At 43.6% G+C, this 18344-nt stretch overlaps 1 protein-coding gene across 5 annotated transcripts in view; it reads left to right on the plus strand.

Annotated features, from left to right (window-relative positions):
- The window catches only part of twf2 (twinfilin-2), a 149989-nt gene that overhangs the window by 7735 nt on the left and 123910 nt on the right, over positions 1 to 18344 (plus strand). For all 5 annotated transcript variants that reach the window (XM_072472942.1, XM_072472939.1, XM_072472940.1 and 2 more), the window contains exon 2: positions 14885 to 14962. In XM_072472942.1, coding sequence (XP_072329043.1) covers positions 14885 to 14962 — 78 coding nt within the window. The remainder of the gene's footprint in view (positions 1 to 14884; positions 14963 to 18344) is intronic.

Genomic DNA, 18344 nt, shown 5'->3' on the forward strand with positions numbered 1-18344 from the left:
GTAGTAATTTGTTTTCGGAATTGGGGAACTATTGTATACAGAAGTTTTTTTTAAATTAGCCATGTTTTTTTGACTCTCCTTGTTAAAAGGTGCATTGAATGTATATAAAGTAAAGTAATCTTTATTGTCACAAGTAGGCTTACATTAATACTGAAATGAAGTTACGGTGAAAAGCCCCTAGTGGCCATTTTCCGGCGCCTGTTCGGGTACACAGAGGGCGAATTCAGAATGTCCAAATTACCTAACAGCACGTCTTTCAGGATTATGGGAGGAAACCGGAGCGCCTGGAGGAAACCCACGCAGACACGGGGAGAACGTGCAGACTCCGCACAGACAGTGACCCAACCCGGGAATCGAACTTGAACGCCGCAGCTGTGAAGCAACAGTGCTAACCACTGTGCTCCGTGCTGTATAAGGATGCCGTAGTGATGATTTCATACTCTGGATGTGAGCCAGGAAGGAGAACTGACACATTTCACTGTGCTGTCTGCTTAATTATTAACATGTGTACAGAGCTGGTTCTCCTGTTATCTGTAAATCAATAAGACTACCTCACCAATACCTCGGAACTCTGTGTCAATGTAAACTCTTGTGTTTCTCCCTCACCACCATTAATTGTTGTCCTTTTTCAAATATTAGCAGCCAGGTGCAGCAAGCGTGGAATGGCACCTGGAAGTGTCAAACTTACTGTGAAATTATATGTGAAGAATCTTAATTAACCATGAGGATTGCTCAAAGGAACTGTAACATAAAATTCGCTTGCCTGCAATTAATCATTTTAATTGTTTAGTCAAGCGGTTTTTGATTTTGTTTATTCATAATATTTGCTTACTCTTACTCTTTACAGCATACTTAGAGTTATGAAATTATAAAATTAATTTGTATGCAAGAGTTATATTTGAAGTTTAAACTTGCTATTTACTTGTAGTGTGTGCTTCATTGCTTTCTACTTGAAAAGGAGCACTTATAGACTGAAGAATGTACACCATTTTGTACTCACCATTGATAACCTGTTCATATCCCTTTTCTGTAAAGCTTCTGGGCAGCATAGTGGGTTAGCACTGCTGCCTCTCAGCGCCAGGGACCTGGGTTCAATAATAGCCTTCGGTGACTGTGGAGTTTGTATGGTCCCCCCGTGTCTGCGTGGGTTTCCTCCAGGTGCTCCGGTTTCTTCACACAGTTCACTGCGCCACAGTGCTGCTCAACAACATAGCAGAAGCCTCCACCATGTTCTCTTCTACTGAGGGTCAAGGAACATCCTCGTCTGACGGCGATCCCTTGCTCGCCTTCTGCTGAATATTGTATTTGCCAGACATTACTTTTATGAAGGGACCCTAGCCCACCAAACTAAACTAAAGTCCCTCAAAAAATCATCCTTAAACCGAGCAAAAAGTGACAAAATCAAAGTATCCTGGAAAGACCCACTGCTTGTGTGACTGTTCACCACATAGCCACTACTGGAAGTCCCCACCCCCAGGATGTTAATTGTGGGAGCCTCAGTAATGGTAATGCCATTACAGTATGTCATTGGAACCTCTGGTGTTGCTGGGGTTGAGGGAGACATGTTCTGGTGCCCGCCTGAACAAGGTACAGAAAATGTATCCTGAACTCACATGGTTATGGCAGGCAATTGCTACGTGGTCTTCTCCTTATCTCCCTTGTTCTCTGGTGGTGCGTATTGAGGCACTAAGTTGAGTCTATTGATTGTACTGAACCAATTATATTGCTGTACTCCTGTTCCTGTCTGTATCCATATGTATTGAGACCCTTTTATTTTTGCTGAGCAGTACCGTTCCTGTGGTTGTGTTGTGTTATTTGTTCAAATGAAAAATGTCAATAAAAATACTTTTAAAAAAACTGCAGTCCAGGTGTACATAGATCCAAATTATCTTCCGCTGTTAAACTATCTAAACAGACCCGCAAGCCTGATGTTGTTAGTGTGGCTTAGTTAGTAGCACAGTGTTAGTCATCTATTCCATACACATGAATGAAATATCACAGATCATTGTAGAAAATAAATGGAAAATAAAATCTTCCTGTGGATAAGCATCCATGAGACCCTAACAGTTAAAGAAACAATGAAAGTGATCCGATTGTGCAGTAGATCTCAGCTGCAGTGTCATTTAGACTCACAAAATGATTCAGCACAAAAGGAGGCCATTGTATCTGTGCATGCTTGTTATAAAATACACTCAATTAATCCCATACTCTTCCAAACATTTCTTCTTTTTAAGTATTTATCCAGTTCCCTTTTGAAAGCTACAATTAATCTTTTACCATCTTTCAGGTCTTCAATCGCAACTTGAGTGTAATGTAGCACACAGCTCATTGATCATCATCAGTTCAATATAAATAATTTTAAAAAGCCCTGAGCAATAATACAGGTAATCCATAGAGTGATGATCTTTCCCATACATGCTGCATATGCCTGTTGATGAAATGCTGTAGTGAGCTGCATGTATTTGATGTGCTCAGTCAGAAAACTGAGGGTATATAATTAATTATCAAGGAATACAATTTTATTGAAGAGTACAATGTCTTTGTACAATGTAATTGTATAAATGGACATATATCTGGAGTTCACTGCATTCAAATGGTATGTAGTAACCTTTGCTTTTTAGAATGTGATTTTATTTGCAATCACCAGTACTCCACATGTGTCGAAGGGAGATTTCTTCCCTGAATTTTGCTCTTTAAATTCCACTTTAAAATTGGGTGTAGTAATAAGGGATCCGTCTGCAGTTAACATGTAGCCCGAAAGTCCATTGGCCCAGATTAAGGATTATCATAATGTGTTATGTTCTATATTAAGTGATGATACGTCATCAGCCTGAAGAATTTGTGAATACAAAAACAGAAGTTGTGACAGCATTAGGAATAAATGAGCTAATCAAATGCCTATTGTATGAGTGCGTTGTTGTGCAGATCCCCATCTTACTAATGGCTAAATCAGATTAATGTAGAGGCTTTGAAGGTATCTATATTTATAGAAATGTTCACCGAGAAGGAGGCTGCCATGTATCTTCTGTTCTGTGGCAAATGTGTGTAACAGTGTACTAATTTGTATTTTGTGCTGAATCTTTACAGCCACAGAAATTTGGTATCAGCTATGTGTATCAATTCAGATCAGTCTAGTTTTGTCCATGGTCCAAAACACATACACAATATTAGGACAGCTGTTTAAAAAATGAATATAACAGGCAACCAGACCATAATATCCAGAAAGAAAAATCTAATCTAAGACTATATATTTGCTCATTGAACAACTTCAATGTTAATAACTGAAATAGCATAATGTCCTGCATATTGTAAACATGAAATAAAAATCTACACAAAATTGGATACAGCGGAACTGTAAAAAACTATTGGCTATAATTTCATATACAAAATGTCAAACTGTACAATTTTCTGCATTGTCTATTTTTGTTGTAGCATGATGTTTTACTGTCTCATAAAATCATGGCACCAAAGATAGACCACTTAACCCTGTCCACCTTTCAATATGATCATATTGATTGGTATCTTAACTTCATTCACCTTGGCTCTATATTGTCATATACCTTTGCCAGATCACTCACTGACTGCAAACAAGCCTCTCAAGACTTCACCAAAGCTCCCTGTATCAGCTGGAAGAGGATTTACAAAGGGGGAGGGATTTTGTTGTGGATGACTGTCTTTCATTTCCTTCCATCGTGGAGAATGGAGCTTATGTACAACTCCAGTGGTTCCCAAACATTCTTTGGTCACGTACCCTAATTCAGATTTACCAACTTTTTGCGTACCCCGACAGCATTTTCTTTTTTAACTGTCCCTTTAATGGCCACATGTTGTACAAATCATCATAATTTCACATTACAGGTAAACATATGCCTATATTTTTTTTTAAACTTACCATCAATGTGATGGATGAGTTTATATGTTTGTTGGAGCATAAGCACAGAAAGTTGGGAGAAATGGGTGTCGCCGATTGTTTCCAATACATAAAGGGTAATCAATACATACTTTGATTTAATTCCAGTGAATGCCAAAAATTCTGTTTCACAGATATGATGTGCAGAAAAGCATCAAAGCCTCAATAGTTCTGTCTGACAGCTGGCAATCTGCTTGCATCTGGACCCAAAAGTTTACTTTAGTTGTCACTCAAGTCTTGGGAATTCCATGAGTTGCTCTGTCAAGGAGTGTCTCTTGTTCTTTTACAGCCAGCTCTTCTTGTGACTTGGGAATGGGAGAAAAATTTGAAAAAGTATTGTAAATCCAGCTCTTTGTGTTGTCCATCGCGGACGGATGGGAAATACTCACTTAACTTTTGTGCCAGTTTAGTGATATGTTGTTTGATGTTACCTTGAATGCTGTTCTGCAAGATTATCTCATTAGTCATCAGGAATTTATGCAGCCTTGAAAGTATTTCCATGTTATTTTCCTCCACACATTGAGCCCCAAATTCCAGCTTTTTAAGCATGGCCTAAATTCTTTTCCTGGGCGCTGAATATTGTTGTGCTCAGACTTTGGATATACAAATATATTTAGCTCATTTAGGTGAGAGAAAGAATCTGAACAAGTAGCCCAGACACGAGAACCAGGGTGTGGCATGCAGATTTGCAGAGAGGGAATGGGTGATCTGTGAAGAATAGCGTTATTTTGGAGTGCATGGAACCTGTGATTTGCCACAATAACGCTAGCGAACGTCCACGTGGAGCAACAGATTGATGTGTTTGCTTTCCCTTTCGTAACCATTTTCTTTATTAAAAAATATTTATAGAGTACCCAATTATTTTTTTCCCGATTAAGGGCAATTTAGTGAGGCCAAAAGCAGCACGTGGCGCAAGTGGTTAGCACGGCTGCCTCACGGCACTGAGGTCCCAGATTCGATCCCGGCTCTGGGTCACTGTCCGTGTGGAGTTTGCACATTCTCCCTGGGCGGGATTCTCCACTCCCACGCCGAAGTGGCCGCGCCATCGTGAACGCCGTCGAGGTTCACGACGGAGCGGAACGGCCCCGGTCCCGACCGATTCAGGCCCTGACAATGGGCCAGTATCGGGGCCGCCTCATCTACACGCGCCAGGCCTTGTCGCCTGCGTAAAAGCGGCGCCGCATAGATGACGTGGCCGGCGCTGCATAACGGACGTCATCCACGCATGCGCGGGTTGGTCGGCGCCAACCCACGCATGCGTGATTGCCGTCCTCTCTAAGTCCACCCCGCAAGAAGATGGGGGACGGATCTTGCGGGGCCGCGGAAGGAAGGAGGTCCTCCTTCAGAGAGGACGGTCCGACGATTGGTGGGCACCGATCGCGGGCCACCCCACATTCCAGGTGAAGCCCGGTGCAGGATCCCCCCTCCCCCCCCAGCGTTCACGCACCACCCACTACTGCAGCAACCAGGTGTGGACGGCGCCGGGGGGAACCCACCGTTTTGGCCTGGCCGCTCGGCCCATCCGGGCCTCAGAATAGCGGGGGTGCCGGAGAATCGCCATTTTGGGTGTCTCTGGCGATTCTCCGGCCTGCGGCCCGCGAAACTCGACCGGGCCATTCCCGCCGTTTGGGAGAATCACGGGAGGGCGTCGGACCGGCGTCCCCGGAAATCTTGGCAGCCCAGGCGATTCTCCCAACCAGCGTGGGAGTGGAGAATCGCGCCCCCTGTGTTTGCGTGGGTTTCACCCTCACAACCCAAAAGATGTGCAGGATCGGTGGATTAGCCACACTAAATAGCCCCTGAATTGGAAAAAGCGAATTGGATACTCTAAATTTATTTTAATAAATAAATTTAGTGTGGCCAATCCTCCTAACCTGCACATCTTTGGGTTGTGGGGGTGAAACCCACATTGACATGGGGAGAATGTGCAAACTCCATATGGACAGTGACCCAGGGCCAGGATTGAAACCTGAGACATCAGCGCCGTAGTCCCAGTGCTAACCACTGCGCCACATGCCGCCCTCTAAGTTAACCATTCTCGTCCAGCTTGCCTTCCTGTGTTTCAGCAATTCATCCACAATGTATTTGAGGCAAAATACAACAGAAAATGCTGGAAAAACTCAGCAGGTCTGGAGAACGAAACAAAGTTAAAGCTTTGCATCTGTATGACTTCTTCAGAGCTAACTGAACTGGTGTTTTGGGCAAATTAAAAGGGAAGAGTGGGAAGAACAACTTAAGCAAATGTTTGTTATAGGGTGAAGGGCAGGAGAGATTAAATAATAAGGCTTCACGATGAAGGGTCTAAGGGTGAGGTAATGGACAAATGAAGAAACAAAAGCACTGCCGAGACCAGAGGAGGTAAGAGTGGCAGGATCCTGAATAGCTGCCGTTCAAAAGCAAAGTTTTAAGGAAAGAGAGAAACAGGCAAAAAAATACAAACCAGTGGGGGGAAAAAAATCCAAATAGCAACAGAGGTTCCAATATAAAAATTGTTGAACCCAATGTTGAATCCAGAAGACTTTGAAATACCAATTCAAAAGGTGGGGTGCTGTTCTGCGGCGTTATGTTGAGCTTCATTGGAACACTGCAGCGGGCTGAGGGAAGAAAGATCAGAGTGGGATCAAAGCGGAGAACTAAAATAACAGGTGACTGGAAGCTCATGCTTGCAGACTGAACAGAGATTTTCTGCAATGCAGTTAACCAGTCGATTTAATCTCCCCTCTCCAATGCAGAGTGAACCACATTGATTACAGTATATTAAACTGAAAGAAGTACAAGTAAATCGCTGTTTCAACTGGAAGGAATGTTTGGGACCTTGGACAATAGTGAATCAGTACTCCTCCATGAATTGGAGGAAGCACCGAGGAGTGGGAAGGACACAGAATGTTCTCTAGGTGGGGGACTTCAATGTCCATCACCAAGAGTGGCTCAGTAGCACCACTACCAACCAAGCTGCTTCCTGAAGGGCATAGCTGCAAGGCTAGGCGTACGGCAGGTGGTGGGGGAACCAACAAGAGGGAAAAACCTACTTGATCTCATCCTCACCAATCTGCCTGTCACAGATGTATCTGTCTATGACTATAGGTATAAGCGACTGTCACACAACCCTTTGGAGTCAAAATCCCATCTTCCCATTCAGGATACTCTCCAACATGATGTGTGGCACTATCAAAATGCTAAATGGGATAGATGTTCAGCAAATCTGCCAACTCAAATCATGAGGCACTATGGGCTGTCCTGCAACCTCATGGCCCCATATATCCCCCACTCTACCATTACCATCAAGCTGGGCAATCAACACTGGTTCAATGAAGAGTGCAAGAGGATATACCAGGAGGAGCACCGGCCATACCTGAAAATGAGGTGTCAACCTGGTGATGCTACAAGACATGGCTACTTGCATACCAAACAGTGGAAGCAGCAATGCAATAGACAGAGCTAAGCAATCCCATGACCCATGTGTTTGGGAATAGCATCATTGACGGTGGCAGAATTAGTGGAGGATCCATTGAATGCGTAGGTTGGTGGGATGGAAGGCGAGGACAAGGGGAATACGATTGTGGTTTTGGGAGGGAAGGAAACGGATGAGTGCAGAAGTGAATGAAATAGAACAGACCCAGCTGAAGGCCCCGTCAACTATGTTGGGTGAGGAAAATTGACTTGATTGAGGAAAAGGGAAGACATAGCGGACATTCTAATATGGAATGTTGCATTGTCGGAAGGTTGTGACAGTGACTGTGAAACTAAGGCCGGAATTCTCCGGCTATCAGGATTCTCTGTTTCCGCCGGCAGCGCACCCCCAGCCCCGGGTTTCCCACCAAGGCAGGGTGGCTTTAATGGAAAATCCCATTGACAAGCGGTGGGAATAGAGAATCTCGCCAACAGTGAACGGAGCGGCGCCGAGAAACACGCAACTGGGGGACTGGAGAATCCAGCCCAAATTGATAGGGAGGAAGTTACAGGTTCTCTCCAGACCCCAGCAGTGTTAGGAACTCCAGCCTGGAAGAATAGGTGCAACACTTTGTAATAATTCAGAAAGGGAGAGCAGTGAAAGAATTTAGTGTCAGATAAATTAAAGGATAACTTAACTCTCTCTCTGACTGAGCTGATCTGTGACATCAAACAAAATGCCTCTGCCTTCAATGAACTGAAAAGCAACAATACACTACGAACAGGTCATTTGCAGATAAGATTATTCACCCCTTTTGTGACTGATAGTAGTTCATTGTGGCCACAGAGTTCAGTTTGGAATAGAGTTGTGAAATCAATCCATTTTCATCAATTGGAGAATGAACTTAACAATATTCATAAAATCATAGAATCCCTACAGTGCAGAAGGACGCCATTCAGCCCATCCAATCTGCACCGACCTTCCGAAAGAGCGTCTTACCTAGGCCCATTCCCTTGCCCTATGCCCATAACCCCACCTAACCTTTGGATACTAAGGTGCAATTTAGCAAGCCAATCCACCTAACCTGCACATCTTTGGACTGTGGGAGGAAACAGGAGCACTCGGAGGAAACCCACGCAGACACAGGGAGACAGTCACCCGAGGTCAGAATCGAACCTGGGTCCCTGAAGCCGTGCTTGCCACCATGCTGCCCCATATAATATTATTATAGTTGGAAGAGAAAAGGAACAATAATTGACAAAGTAGTAAAATTATAAGAAGATAAAATCACTCCGGGAAACTAGGGAGGTCCTGGTAAAGGTACTGCTTCATATTTGCATTTAAATATACATTTTTTTAAAGTTCATGGATCAGGGGATGGTGTCAAATAATTGGCAGATACCTAATTTGTTTCAAAGGAGACAACAAAACTTGGGAACTAAAGACAGTTAATGTCAATGATAGGCATGGCCTTGGTGTCTGTACTAAGAGAAGCAAAAGAGCATCTAGAGACAGAAAATAAAATAAAAATTATCAAGAGATACTCCAAAAGAATAAGTCCTGCTCAACTAATTTGAGTTCTTTGAAGAGGTTAACTGAAAGAATAGGTAAGTTTAATGCAGTGCATGTTGTATGCTCGGATTTTCAAAAGTCCTTCAATAAGGTACCACAGGCACTTGTTAAAGAACAAAGAACAAAGAAAAGTACAGCACAGGAACAGGCCCTACGGCCCTCCAAGCCCGTGCCGACCATGCTGCCCGACTAAACTACAATCTTAAAGAACAAAGAAAAGTACAGCACAGGAACAGGCCCTTCGGCCCTCCAAGCCCGTGCCGACCATGCTGCCCGACTAAACTACAATCTTAAAGAACAAAGAAAAGTACAGCACAGGAACAGGCCCTTAAAGGTTAGAGTACGGTGGCCAGCCATCTGGGGCTGGAATCTCCACTGTCGGGATTCTCCGTTGCGCCGGCAGCCCGGGATTTCCCGAAGGCATGTGGCTGCCCACAATGGGAAACCCCATTGGCCAGCTGGCGAGATGGAGAATCCCGTGGGCGTGCCGCACCAGATTGTGCGGTGGGACAGAGAATCCCACCCCTGGTTTTCTGCTAGACAGTTGGTTTTATAGCCGTTCTGCCACAGTCTGACCGACACTGGATGGTTTCACACCTGGCATTTTGACCTGTGGTCCATTGAAGCATCGGCAGGGACGTGTGCTCATTCGTTTCCTGGCCTGCAGCAGTCTTTATGCTCCGGGGATGCAAAAGTCAAGTTTGTTTTGATATTTTGTTGATTCTTTCCTTGCATTACACTTCCCGCCACCTCCTGCCCCGTTGTCTCTCGGGCATCTATTTGAGTAATAAAACACCTGAGCCCCAGAAAAGAAGACTGCTTGATTGACAGTTCTGGTATATGCTGTTTATTTGCACAAATCAGGAGGTTTCAGGGGCTTTCAATTTCAGCTAGGATTGACACTTTTATTGGGGGGGCATGAGGGGCCATGGGGATTGTTTGGGGGCATACCTTAACATAGATAGGGACATGGAGGACCATAGGAGTATAGGTTGGCAAAGGAGAATTTTTTGAACTTACCTTTCAAAGGGGTCCCCATACAGACTATGGTGCATAACATCTCTGAGGTGGCATGAACCCCAACTCTTTGAAAAGCTGTCCCAACTCCATGAAAATTGTGGCTGTCTAGGACATGCCTACCTCTGCAATGGAGCTGGCCAGGTCTGGAGTGCTGGATTCAGGATCACAACCCAAACCAGCCCGTACCCTTAAAGGAACTCCTGAAAATAGGAATCCCTGAGAATAGGAACAGGAACTCTGGAATCATGACTTGCTGTAAATTTTTTTAAAATTCTCATGTCATCCCAACTCAGCGAATACCCGGGTATCCAATCAATATTGTGTTATCACAGCATGGGTCCAAGTAAATTCCATGTGATTTTCACAGACAAGAAAAGAAAGCTGGAATGTAACAATTCTGATAGAAAACATTTCTGGTCTTACCTGCATTTCACTTTCTGTGGAGACCCACCATTTTTGATGTTCTCTTTACTGGGAATATCTCTGTTGACATCATCAACAGTTCAACTGGGACTGACAATCTAGCTAACAACTGGTCTGATTAGTAAGTTTGCAGACGACACAAAGGTTGGTGGAATTGCGGATAGCGATGAGGACTGTCTGAGGATACAGCAGGATTTAGATTGTCTGGAGACTTGGGCGGAGAGATGGCAGATGGAGTTTAACCTGGACAAATGTGAGGTAATGCATTTTGGAAGGGCTAATGCAGGTAGGGAATATACGGTGAATGGTAGAACCCTCAAGAGTATTGAAAGTCAAAGAGATCTAGGAGTACAGGTCCACAGATCACTGAAAGGGGCTACACAGGTGGAGAAGGTAGTCAAGAAGGCATACGGCATGCTTGCCTTCATTGGCCGGGGCATTGAGTATAAGAATTGGCAAGTCATGTTGCAGCTGTATAGAACCTTAGTTAGGCCACACTTGGAGTATAGTGTTCAATTCTGGTCGCCACACTACCAGAAGGATGTGGAGGCTTTAGAGAGGGTGCAGAAGAGATTTACCAGAATGTTGCCTGGTATGGAGGGCATAAGCTATGAGGAGCGATTGAATAAACTCGGTTTGTTCTCACTGGAACGAAGGAGGTTGAGGGGCGACCTGATAGAGGTATACAAAATTATGAGGGGCATAGACAGAGTGGATAGTCAGAGGCTTTTCCCCAGGGTAGAGGGGTCAATTACTAGGGGGCATAGGTTTAAGGTGAGAGGGGCAAAGTTTAGAGTAGATGTACGAGGCAAGTTTTTTACGCAGAGGGTAGTGGGTGCCTGGAACTCACTACCGGAGGAGGTAGTGGAGGCAGGGACGATAGGGACATTTAAGGGGCATCTTGACAAATATATGAATAGGATGGGAATAGAAGGATACGGACCCAGGAAGTGTAGAAGATTGTAGTTTAGTCGGGCAGTATGGTCGGCGCGGGCTTGGAGGGCCGAAGGGCCTGTTCCTGTGCTGTACATTTCTTTGTTCTTTGTTTGTTGTTTGTTCCTGAATGTTGGCTTTTATTCATAAATCTGTAGTAAATCATAAAATACTAATTTTGGCAAAAGGTGATTCTTCTGTTTTAATATTGGACATGAAACTTAAATGTTGATGTTCAGAGAGGCCTGAGTGTATTCATACAAAGAACAAAAAAAATGAGCGTGCAGGTACAGTAAGCAATTAGGAAGACAAACAGAATGTTGGCCTTTATTGCAAGGGGATTGGAGTCCAAGAATAAATAAGTCTGGCTATAATTCTACAGGGTTTTGATGAGACCAAACCTGTAATACTTTGTGTACGATCGATCCCTACCTCAGCCCATGCCACACTCTGTCCCTGTAACCCAGTAATCCCACCTAACCTTTTGGACACTAAGGGGTAATTTAGCATGGCCAATCCATCTAACCTGCACATCTTTGGACTGTGGGGGGAAACCAGAGCACCCGGAGGAAACCCACGCAGACATGGGGAGACATAAGGAAGGATATACTTGCATTGGAGATGGTTCACCAGATTGGTGCATGGGGCAAGAGGGTTGTCCTATAATGAGAGGCTGAGTAAATTGGGTCTAGATTCTCTGGAGTTTAGAAGAATGAGAGGTGATCTCATTGTCACATTCAATATTATGAAGGGGTTTGACAGGGTAGACACTGAAACATTGTCTCTCCTGACTCGGGAATCTAGAACAAGGATAAGAGGCTGATCTATTAGAACTGAGATGAGAAATTTCTTCACTCGGGTTTTGGATCCACCATCATTGGGGCAGCACTGTGGCACAGTGGTTAGCATTGCTACCTCACGGTGACAAGGACCCGGGTTACTGTCTGTGTGGAGTTTGTCCATTCTTTCCGTGTCTGCGTGGGTCTCACCCCCACAACCTAAAAGAATGGGGTACTCTCAATTTTTTTTTTTTAAAGTAGATGCACCATCATTGAATGTATTTAAGGCTGAGATAGACAGATATTTGGTCCTTCAGGAAATCAAAGGATATAGAGAAAGGGTGGAAAAGTGGAATTGAAGCCCAAGATTAGCCGTAATCATATTGAGCAGTGGAGCAGACTCAATGGGCTATTTGGTCTTCCCTTGCTCCTGTTTCTTATGTTCTTAAAAAATGCTTATTTCTATCTCTGATTCATCAGTGGAAATTGTCCTTTCAAAGGAAATTGTCCTTTCAAAACAATCTTAACATCTTGGGAAGAAGACAAATAAATTGCCAATCCGTGTTACATGATAACATTCCTGTTTCCAAAGGTAATTTAAATTCCTGATGCACTCTACCGAGTCCTACCTTCCAACCTTAAATAATGTCAGTTCACCCAAAGCTCTGCTGCCTGTGTCCTATCCCAGTCACCCATCAGTCCCATGTTTACAGACCTACATTTGTTCACAGTCCCTCAAAGCCTCAAATTTAAAATGATCATCCTCCTGTTCAGATCACTTCAAGGCATCATCCCTACCCACCCTCATAGTTGTCTCCAGTCCTACACCCCTTTGAGAACTCTGCATTTCTCGAACTCTGTCCTCTTGTATATCCCCAAATCCCTTTGCCCAATCGTTGACAGCTATGCCTTCAGTAATCTTGGCTCCAAGCTTTGGAGTTCTCACCTAAACCTACCATTTCCTTTTTTAAGACCTACCTTAAAACCCTCTTCCTTGACCAAGCTTTAAGTTATACTTCCTAATCTTCCTTTTTGTCTCGCTGTCAACTTTTGTCTCATTACCTCATTACTCATTTTGTCTCATTTGGCGCATCACCTCCATATGCCCAGAACGCCTTGATCCACTGCAATTCGCATACCGCTGCAACCGGTCCACATCAGACACCATTTCACTGGCCCTACACTCATCCCTAGAGCATCTCGAAAACAAGGACTCCTACATTAGACTCCTATTTATTGACTACAGCTCTGCCTTCAACACCATAATCCCAGCCTAGCTCATACCAAAGCTCCAAAACCTAGGACTTGGCTCCCCACTCTGCAACTGGATCCTCGATTTTCTGACCAACAGACCACAATCAGTAAGAATGAACAACAACACCTCCTCCACAATAGTCCTCAACACCGGCACCCCGCAAGGCTGCGTACTTAGCCCCCTACTCTACTCCCTGTACACACACGACTGCGTGGCAAAACTTGGTTCCAACTCCATCTACAAGTTTGCTGATGATACAACCATAGTGGGCCGGATGTCGAATAACGATGAGTCCGAATACAGGAGGGAGATAGAGAACCTAGTGGAGTGGTGTAGCGACAACAATCTCTCCCTCAATGCCAGCAAAACTAAAGAGCTGGTAATTGACTTCAGGAAGCAAAGTACTGTACACACCCCTGTCATCATCAACGGGGCCGAGGTGGAGATGGTTAGCAGTTCCAAATTCCTAGGGGTTTACATCTCCAATGATCTGTCCTGGTCCACCCACGTCGACGCTACCACCAAGAAAGCACAACAGCGCCTATACTTCCTCAGGAAACTAAGGAAATTCGGCATGTCCACATTGACTCTTACCAACTTTTACATATGCACCATAGAAAGCATCCTATCAGGCTGCATCACAGCCTGGTAAGGCAACTGCTCGGCCCAGGACCGCAAGAAACTTCAGAGAGTCATGAACACCACCCAGTCCATCACACGAACCTGCCTCCCATCCATTGACTCCATCTACACCTCCCGCTGCCTGGGGAAAGCGGGCAGTATAATCAAAGATCCCTCCCACCCGGCGTACTCACTCTTCCAACTTCTTCCATCAGCAGGAGATACAGAAGTCTGAGAACACGCACGAACAGACTCAAAAACAGCTTCCCCACTGTCACCAGACTCCTAAATGACCCTCTTATGGACTGATTTCATTAACACTACACCCTGTATGCTTCATCCGATGCCAGTGCTTATGTAGTTACATTGTATATGTTGTGTTGCCCTATTATGTATTTTCTTTTATTCCCTTTTCTTCTCATGTACTTAATGATCTGTTGAGCTGCTCGCAGAAAAATACTTTTCACTGTACCTCGGTACACGTGACAATAAACAAATCCAATCCAATCCAATTATCCTTCCGTGAAGCACCTTGGAAATGTTTTTCAGTGCGGAAGGTACTATTTAAATGCAGGTTGTTGCATCTGGCACAAGACAGTAATTATATTTTTTGTGTCTCTATTAATTAAAATAAAGAAATCCTTAAGCCTGAGTGAGCTGCATGCTGTACAGCTTGGTAAAATATATATATATCATAAATGATCACTTGAGCTCTTCCATTGGCCTTGCCATTCCCAGCTAAATTTGGGGATTATGTTCCCCCATGGTGGTATCAGGTTCTCCTGATCACATGCACACACACACTATCTAATACTGGAGTCTTACAGAACTTCAGTGCTTTACTGTGTACTTCGCAGTTTCCACAACGCAGACTGACTTAGCATAATTGTGTCTGTAAAGCTCAAGTTGGTTGTCAGGTTTTGCTGGGGAAAAGCAGTTTGTGGAGTTTTGTTTAATCAACATGTTTCTGATTCTCCTAGCTACCAGGGAATTGAGGGACTTCTTTGCTAAGGCTCGCAATGGATCTATTCGTATTATGAAGGTTATCATCAAAGATGGTGAGTTTTGTCTGTTTCTCTTACTATACTGTGGCCAAATGTTTAACTGTAATTAAAGTAGGAATGTGTGTATTTGTGGAATGAATCTGCACAGCTGCTATATTTATATAGATTGGGATATTGTATACAAAGTACAGTAAGAAGACGGAGCTCGTGTTGAAGTTTTTTAAAAAAAGCTGCGGTGTAGGCCTTTGAGTCAAGTTTATTACAACGTTAATGTACTTTTTAGTTGCATCTAAGAACATTGTTTTAAGAAATGTAATGGATTTTTATTGCTCGTCAGACACTCAGGCTATCGGTAGCTTTTTGCAGTCCTCCTGACTGGATACTTTTAAGATTCAGTATCTGTCAGCTTTCTCACTCCATTGCAGAAACTCATTTGATTCCTAAGTATGAAATGAGTCTGTGATCCTCCATCCCCAATTGCACGAAATCTTGATTACTTAACTGTGGACATTGTTGACCAGCTGAGAGAAGAGGACCTGTAATCATATCTAATAAACGCTTTGAATTAACATTGTCTAAATATGTTTGAGCACTGTCACCCCCCCCCCCTTCCACAATAAGTTTCAACTCACAGGATAAAACTGCCACAATTAGAGTATAAATGGGAACAAATGGTCAGTCTCATATCGGATGGATGATGTAGAGAAGGAGAATGTTGTACCGGGGCAAGAGGGAATGTTGCTCTGATAATAATGTAAAGGCATCTGGTTGGATATGGTACAAAGACGGTGGTTTATCCAAGATCTATCTAACCCATGTTAAACCCATGGATTGTGAATACTTGATCTGACATGCACAACTCAATCAACACAAAATATGCTATTTACTTTTAAAGATTGCATCTGATTTCTTAAAGGGACTTCTTTGTGAGATATTGCAGTGCTCCCATTTAACATTCACTCTAATTTTGTGATAGGATTTATGAGTTTTGGTGATGATGAGACGTTCAGCAAATAAAATTGCAATTTAATTTCATATCTGGCATATTAGCATCCTTGTTACATGATGGCATATTATGTACATGAAGGACAAATTCTAATTGCTGACTTTTGAGGGTGGGGGTTCCTATACACTTGACCTTTTTTTGGAAAAAATGTACTAAATGGTGTATTTTCAGTTGTGCATGGAGAGTCAGGATGTGAATTTGTAATTTCCCAAACACTCAGCTTGGATTGATCATGCACAGAACTGTTTGCTATTAGACGGAGTGAGTATATGGACCATGTTGGTTGGGGTCTGTGTTTGGGGGGCTGGCTGTGTTATTGTGGGTTTTTTGTCTTTGTTGGATCTTTCCGTTTAAAAGTGTTAAAATCATAAACGCCTTAATAAAATATTTTCTAAAAAAAAAAGAACTGTTTGCTATTAACCACCCACAGCACCCTTTTATGAAAGTTAGTGGTTACTGAGGTACAACTCGCCCTGAGTTGCATGTGCCAGTTCCTGGTGACTAGAGTGGCATTGACAGATGCCAATACCAGTTCACCAGTCTAATTATCGCCTAAGGGATAAGTGCAGGGTGAAGTCTAAAAAGGAGAGAACAAAGGTCCAATTTGTCTTTCTTTAAATGTATTCCTCTCTGCGATTAATTATCTTGTCTGATATTTTTGATTGTTATATACACAACCTGGACACATGATCTGTTTATGACAATCAGTAAATTTCAGAAGATATTTTTCCATTAATCAATGCCTAGCTTGTTGATGGAGTGCACTGAAAAACATAGATTCAGAACAGTATGTGCTTGACTGGGATTTATTTCCATCATGGTGAAATAGCTGTATGGAGCAACTCAGAATTGGGAGGGGGGGGTGACACGGGTGTGGTGGGTGGGCACTGAACATGTAGTGATGTCAGGTGACTTGTCATCTTGCTCTGAAAGTGATGACAGCTGCAGGCTCTGCTTAAAATAGTGCATCCAGCTAATGGGTTCGGCTGGACTCGACTCAGCTGATCAAACAACATCATGAGTTTGTGGCAAAGAACAAAAACATGCTACTGGTACTGAAGATGTTACTCTATAAACATGAAAAGCATGGATTAAGTATCAATTACAGATTTCTGTGTACATAGAAGGTGGCGTAGGATGAATTTGGATATAGTAGTCTTGTTTAATATAGAAATCACTCCATCGCTATTATAATACAGGTTGAGCATCCCTTATCCAAAATTCCGAAAACCCCAAAATTCCGAAATCATACTTTTGTTTTAGCGCAAATGTGGCGTCACTACGGGGAAATCTCACAAGGCTCTGGGGAGGTTCCAGGCAATGCGCAGGTCTCACCGCGCCTCAGATGTGCAGGTCCCAACGCGCCTCACATGCGCAGGTCCCAACGCGCCGCACACGCGCAAGTTCCAAGGCACCACAGATGCACATTATATTCCGAAATCCCAAAAATGTTGATACCCGATACACACTCGGCTCCAAGCATTTCAGATAAAATAAATAAATAAATAATCTTTATTAGTGTCACAAAGTAAGCTGACATTAACAATGCAATGAAGTTACTGTGGAAAAACCCCTAGTCGCCACACTCCGGTGCCTGTTCGGGTACACTGAGGGGCAATTCAGGATGTCCAATTCACCTGACAAGCATGTCTTTCGGGACTTTGTGGGAGGAAACCGGAGCACCCGGAGGAAACCCACACAGACACAGAGGGAACATGCAGACTCCGCACAGACAGTGACCAAGCCGGGAATCGAACCCAGGTCCCTGGCACTGTGAAGCGACAGTACTACCTATAAGGGATGCTCGACCTGTATTGTTCTCAGGAATCCAGCATCTTTTGCATTCTGTTGTGACACTTACAGTTCACAAGTCGCATTTTCCCAAAGTTATGGAAGCTGCTGTTAATTCTAACATTATCCATCAGCTTGAACATTCAGGGCGACTATGTCATTTTTCGCAAAAGTATCCCATCTATAGTTTTGTTGCATACATTATATACTTCTGGAACCTGCTCTTGAAGACTTAGCTGTCATTGTCTTGAACATTTTCAAGGCTGTTGACAGGGCCTGGACGAGAGGGGGGTGGGATTCTATATTTGGGGACTGCTTTTTGCAGATTGTGGGATGGCGCCATTAAGATAGAATCCCCCATCTTCTTCCCACCCACCTGCTGCCTTAAACCCACCATCCCTAAACACCCCCTCCCTAACTTATAATAATCTTTATTCTTGTTACAAGTAGGCTTACATGAACAATGATGTGAGATGCCGGGTTTGGACTGGGGTGGGCACAGTAAGAAGTCTTACAACACCAGGTTAAAGTCCAACAGGTTTGTTTCAAATCACTAGCTTTCAGAGCACAGCTCCTTCATCAGGTCACTCTCCGAAAGCTAGTGATTCGAAGCAAAACTTTTTTTTAAAGAAATATCCC

This window comes from Scyliorhinus torazame, chromosome 13 (assembly GCF_047496885.1).
Source record: "Scyliorhinus torazame isolate Kashiwa2021f chromosome 13, sScyTor2.1, whole genome shotgun sequence".
In the NCBI taxonomy this organism is placed as follows: domain Eukaryota; kingdom Metazoa; phylum Chordata; class Chondrichthyes; order Carcharhiniformes; family Scyliorhinidae; genus Scyliorhinus; species Scyliorhinus torazame.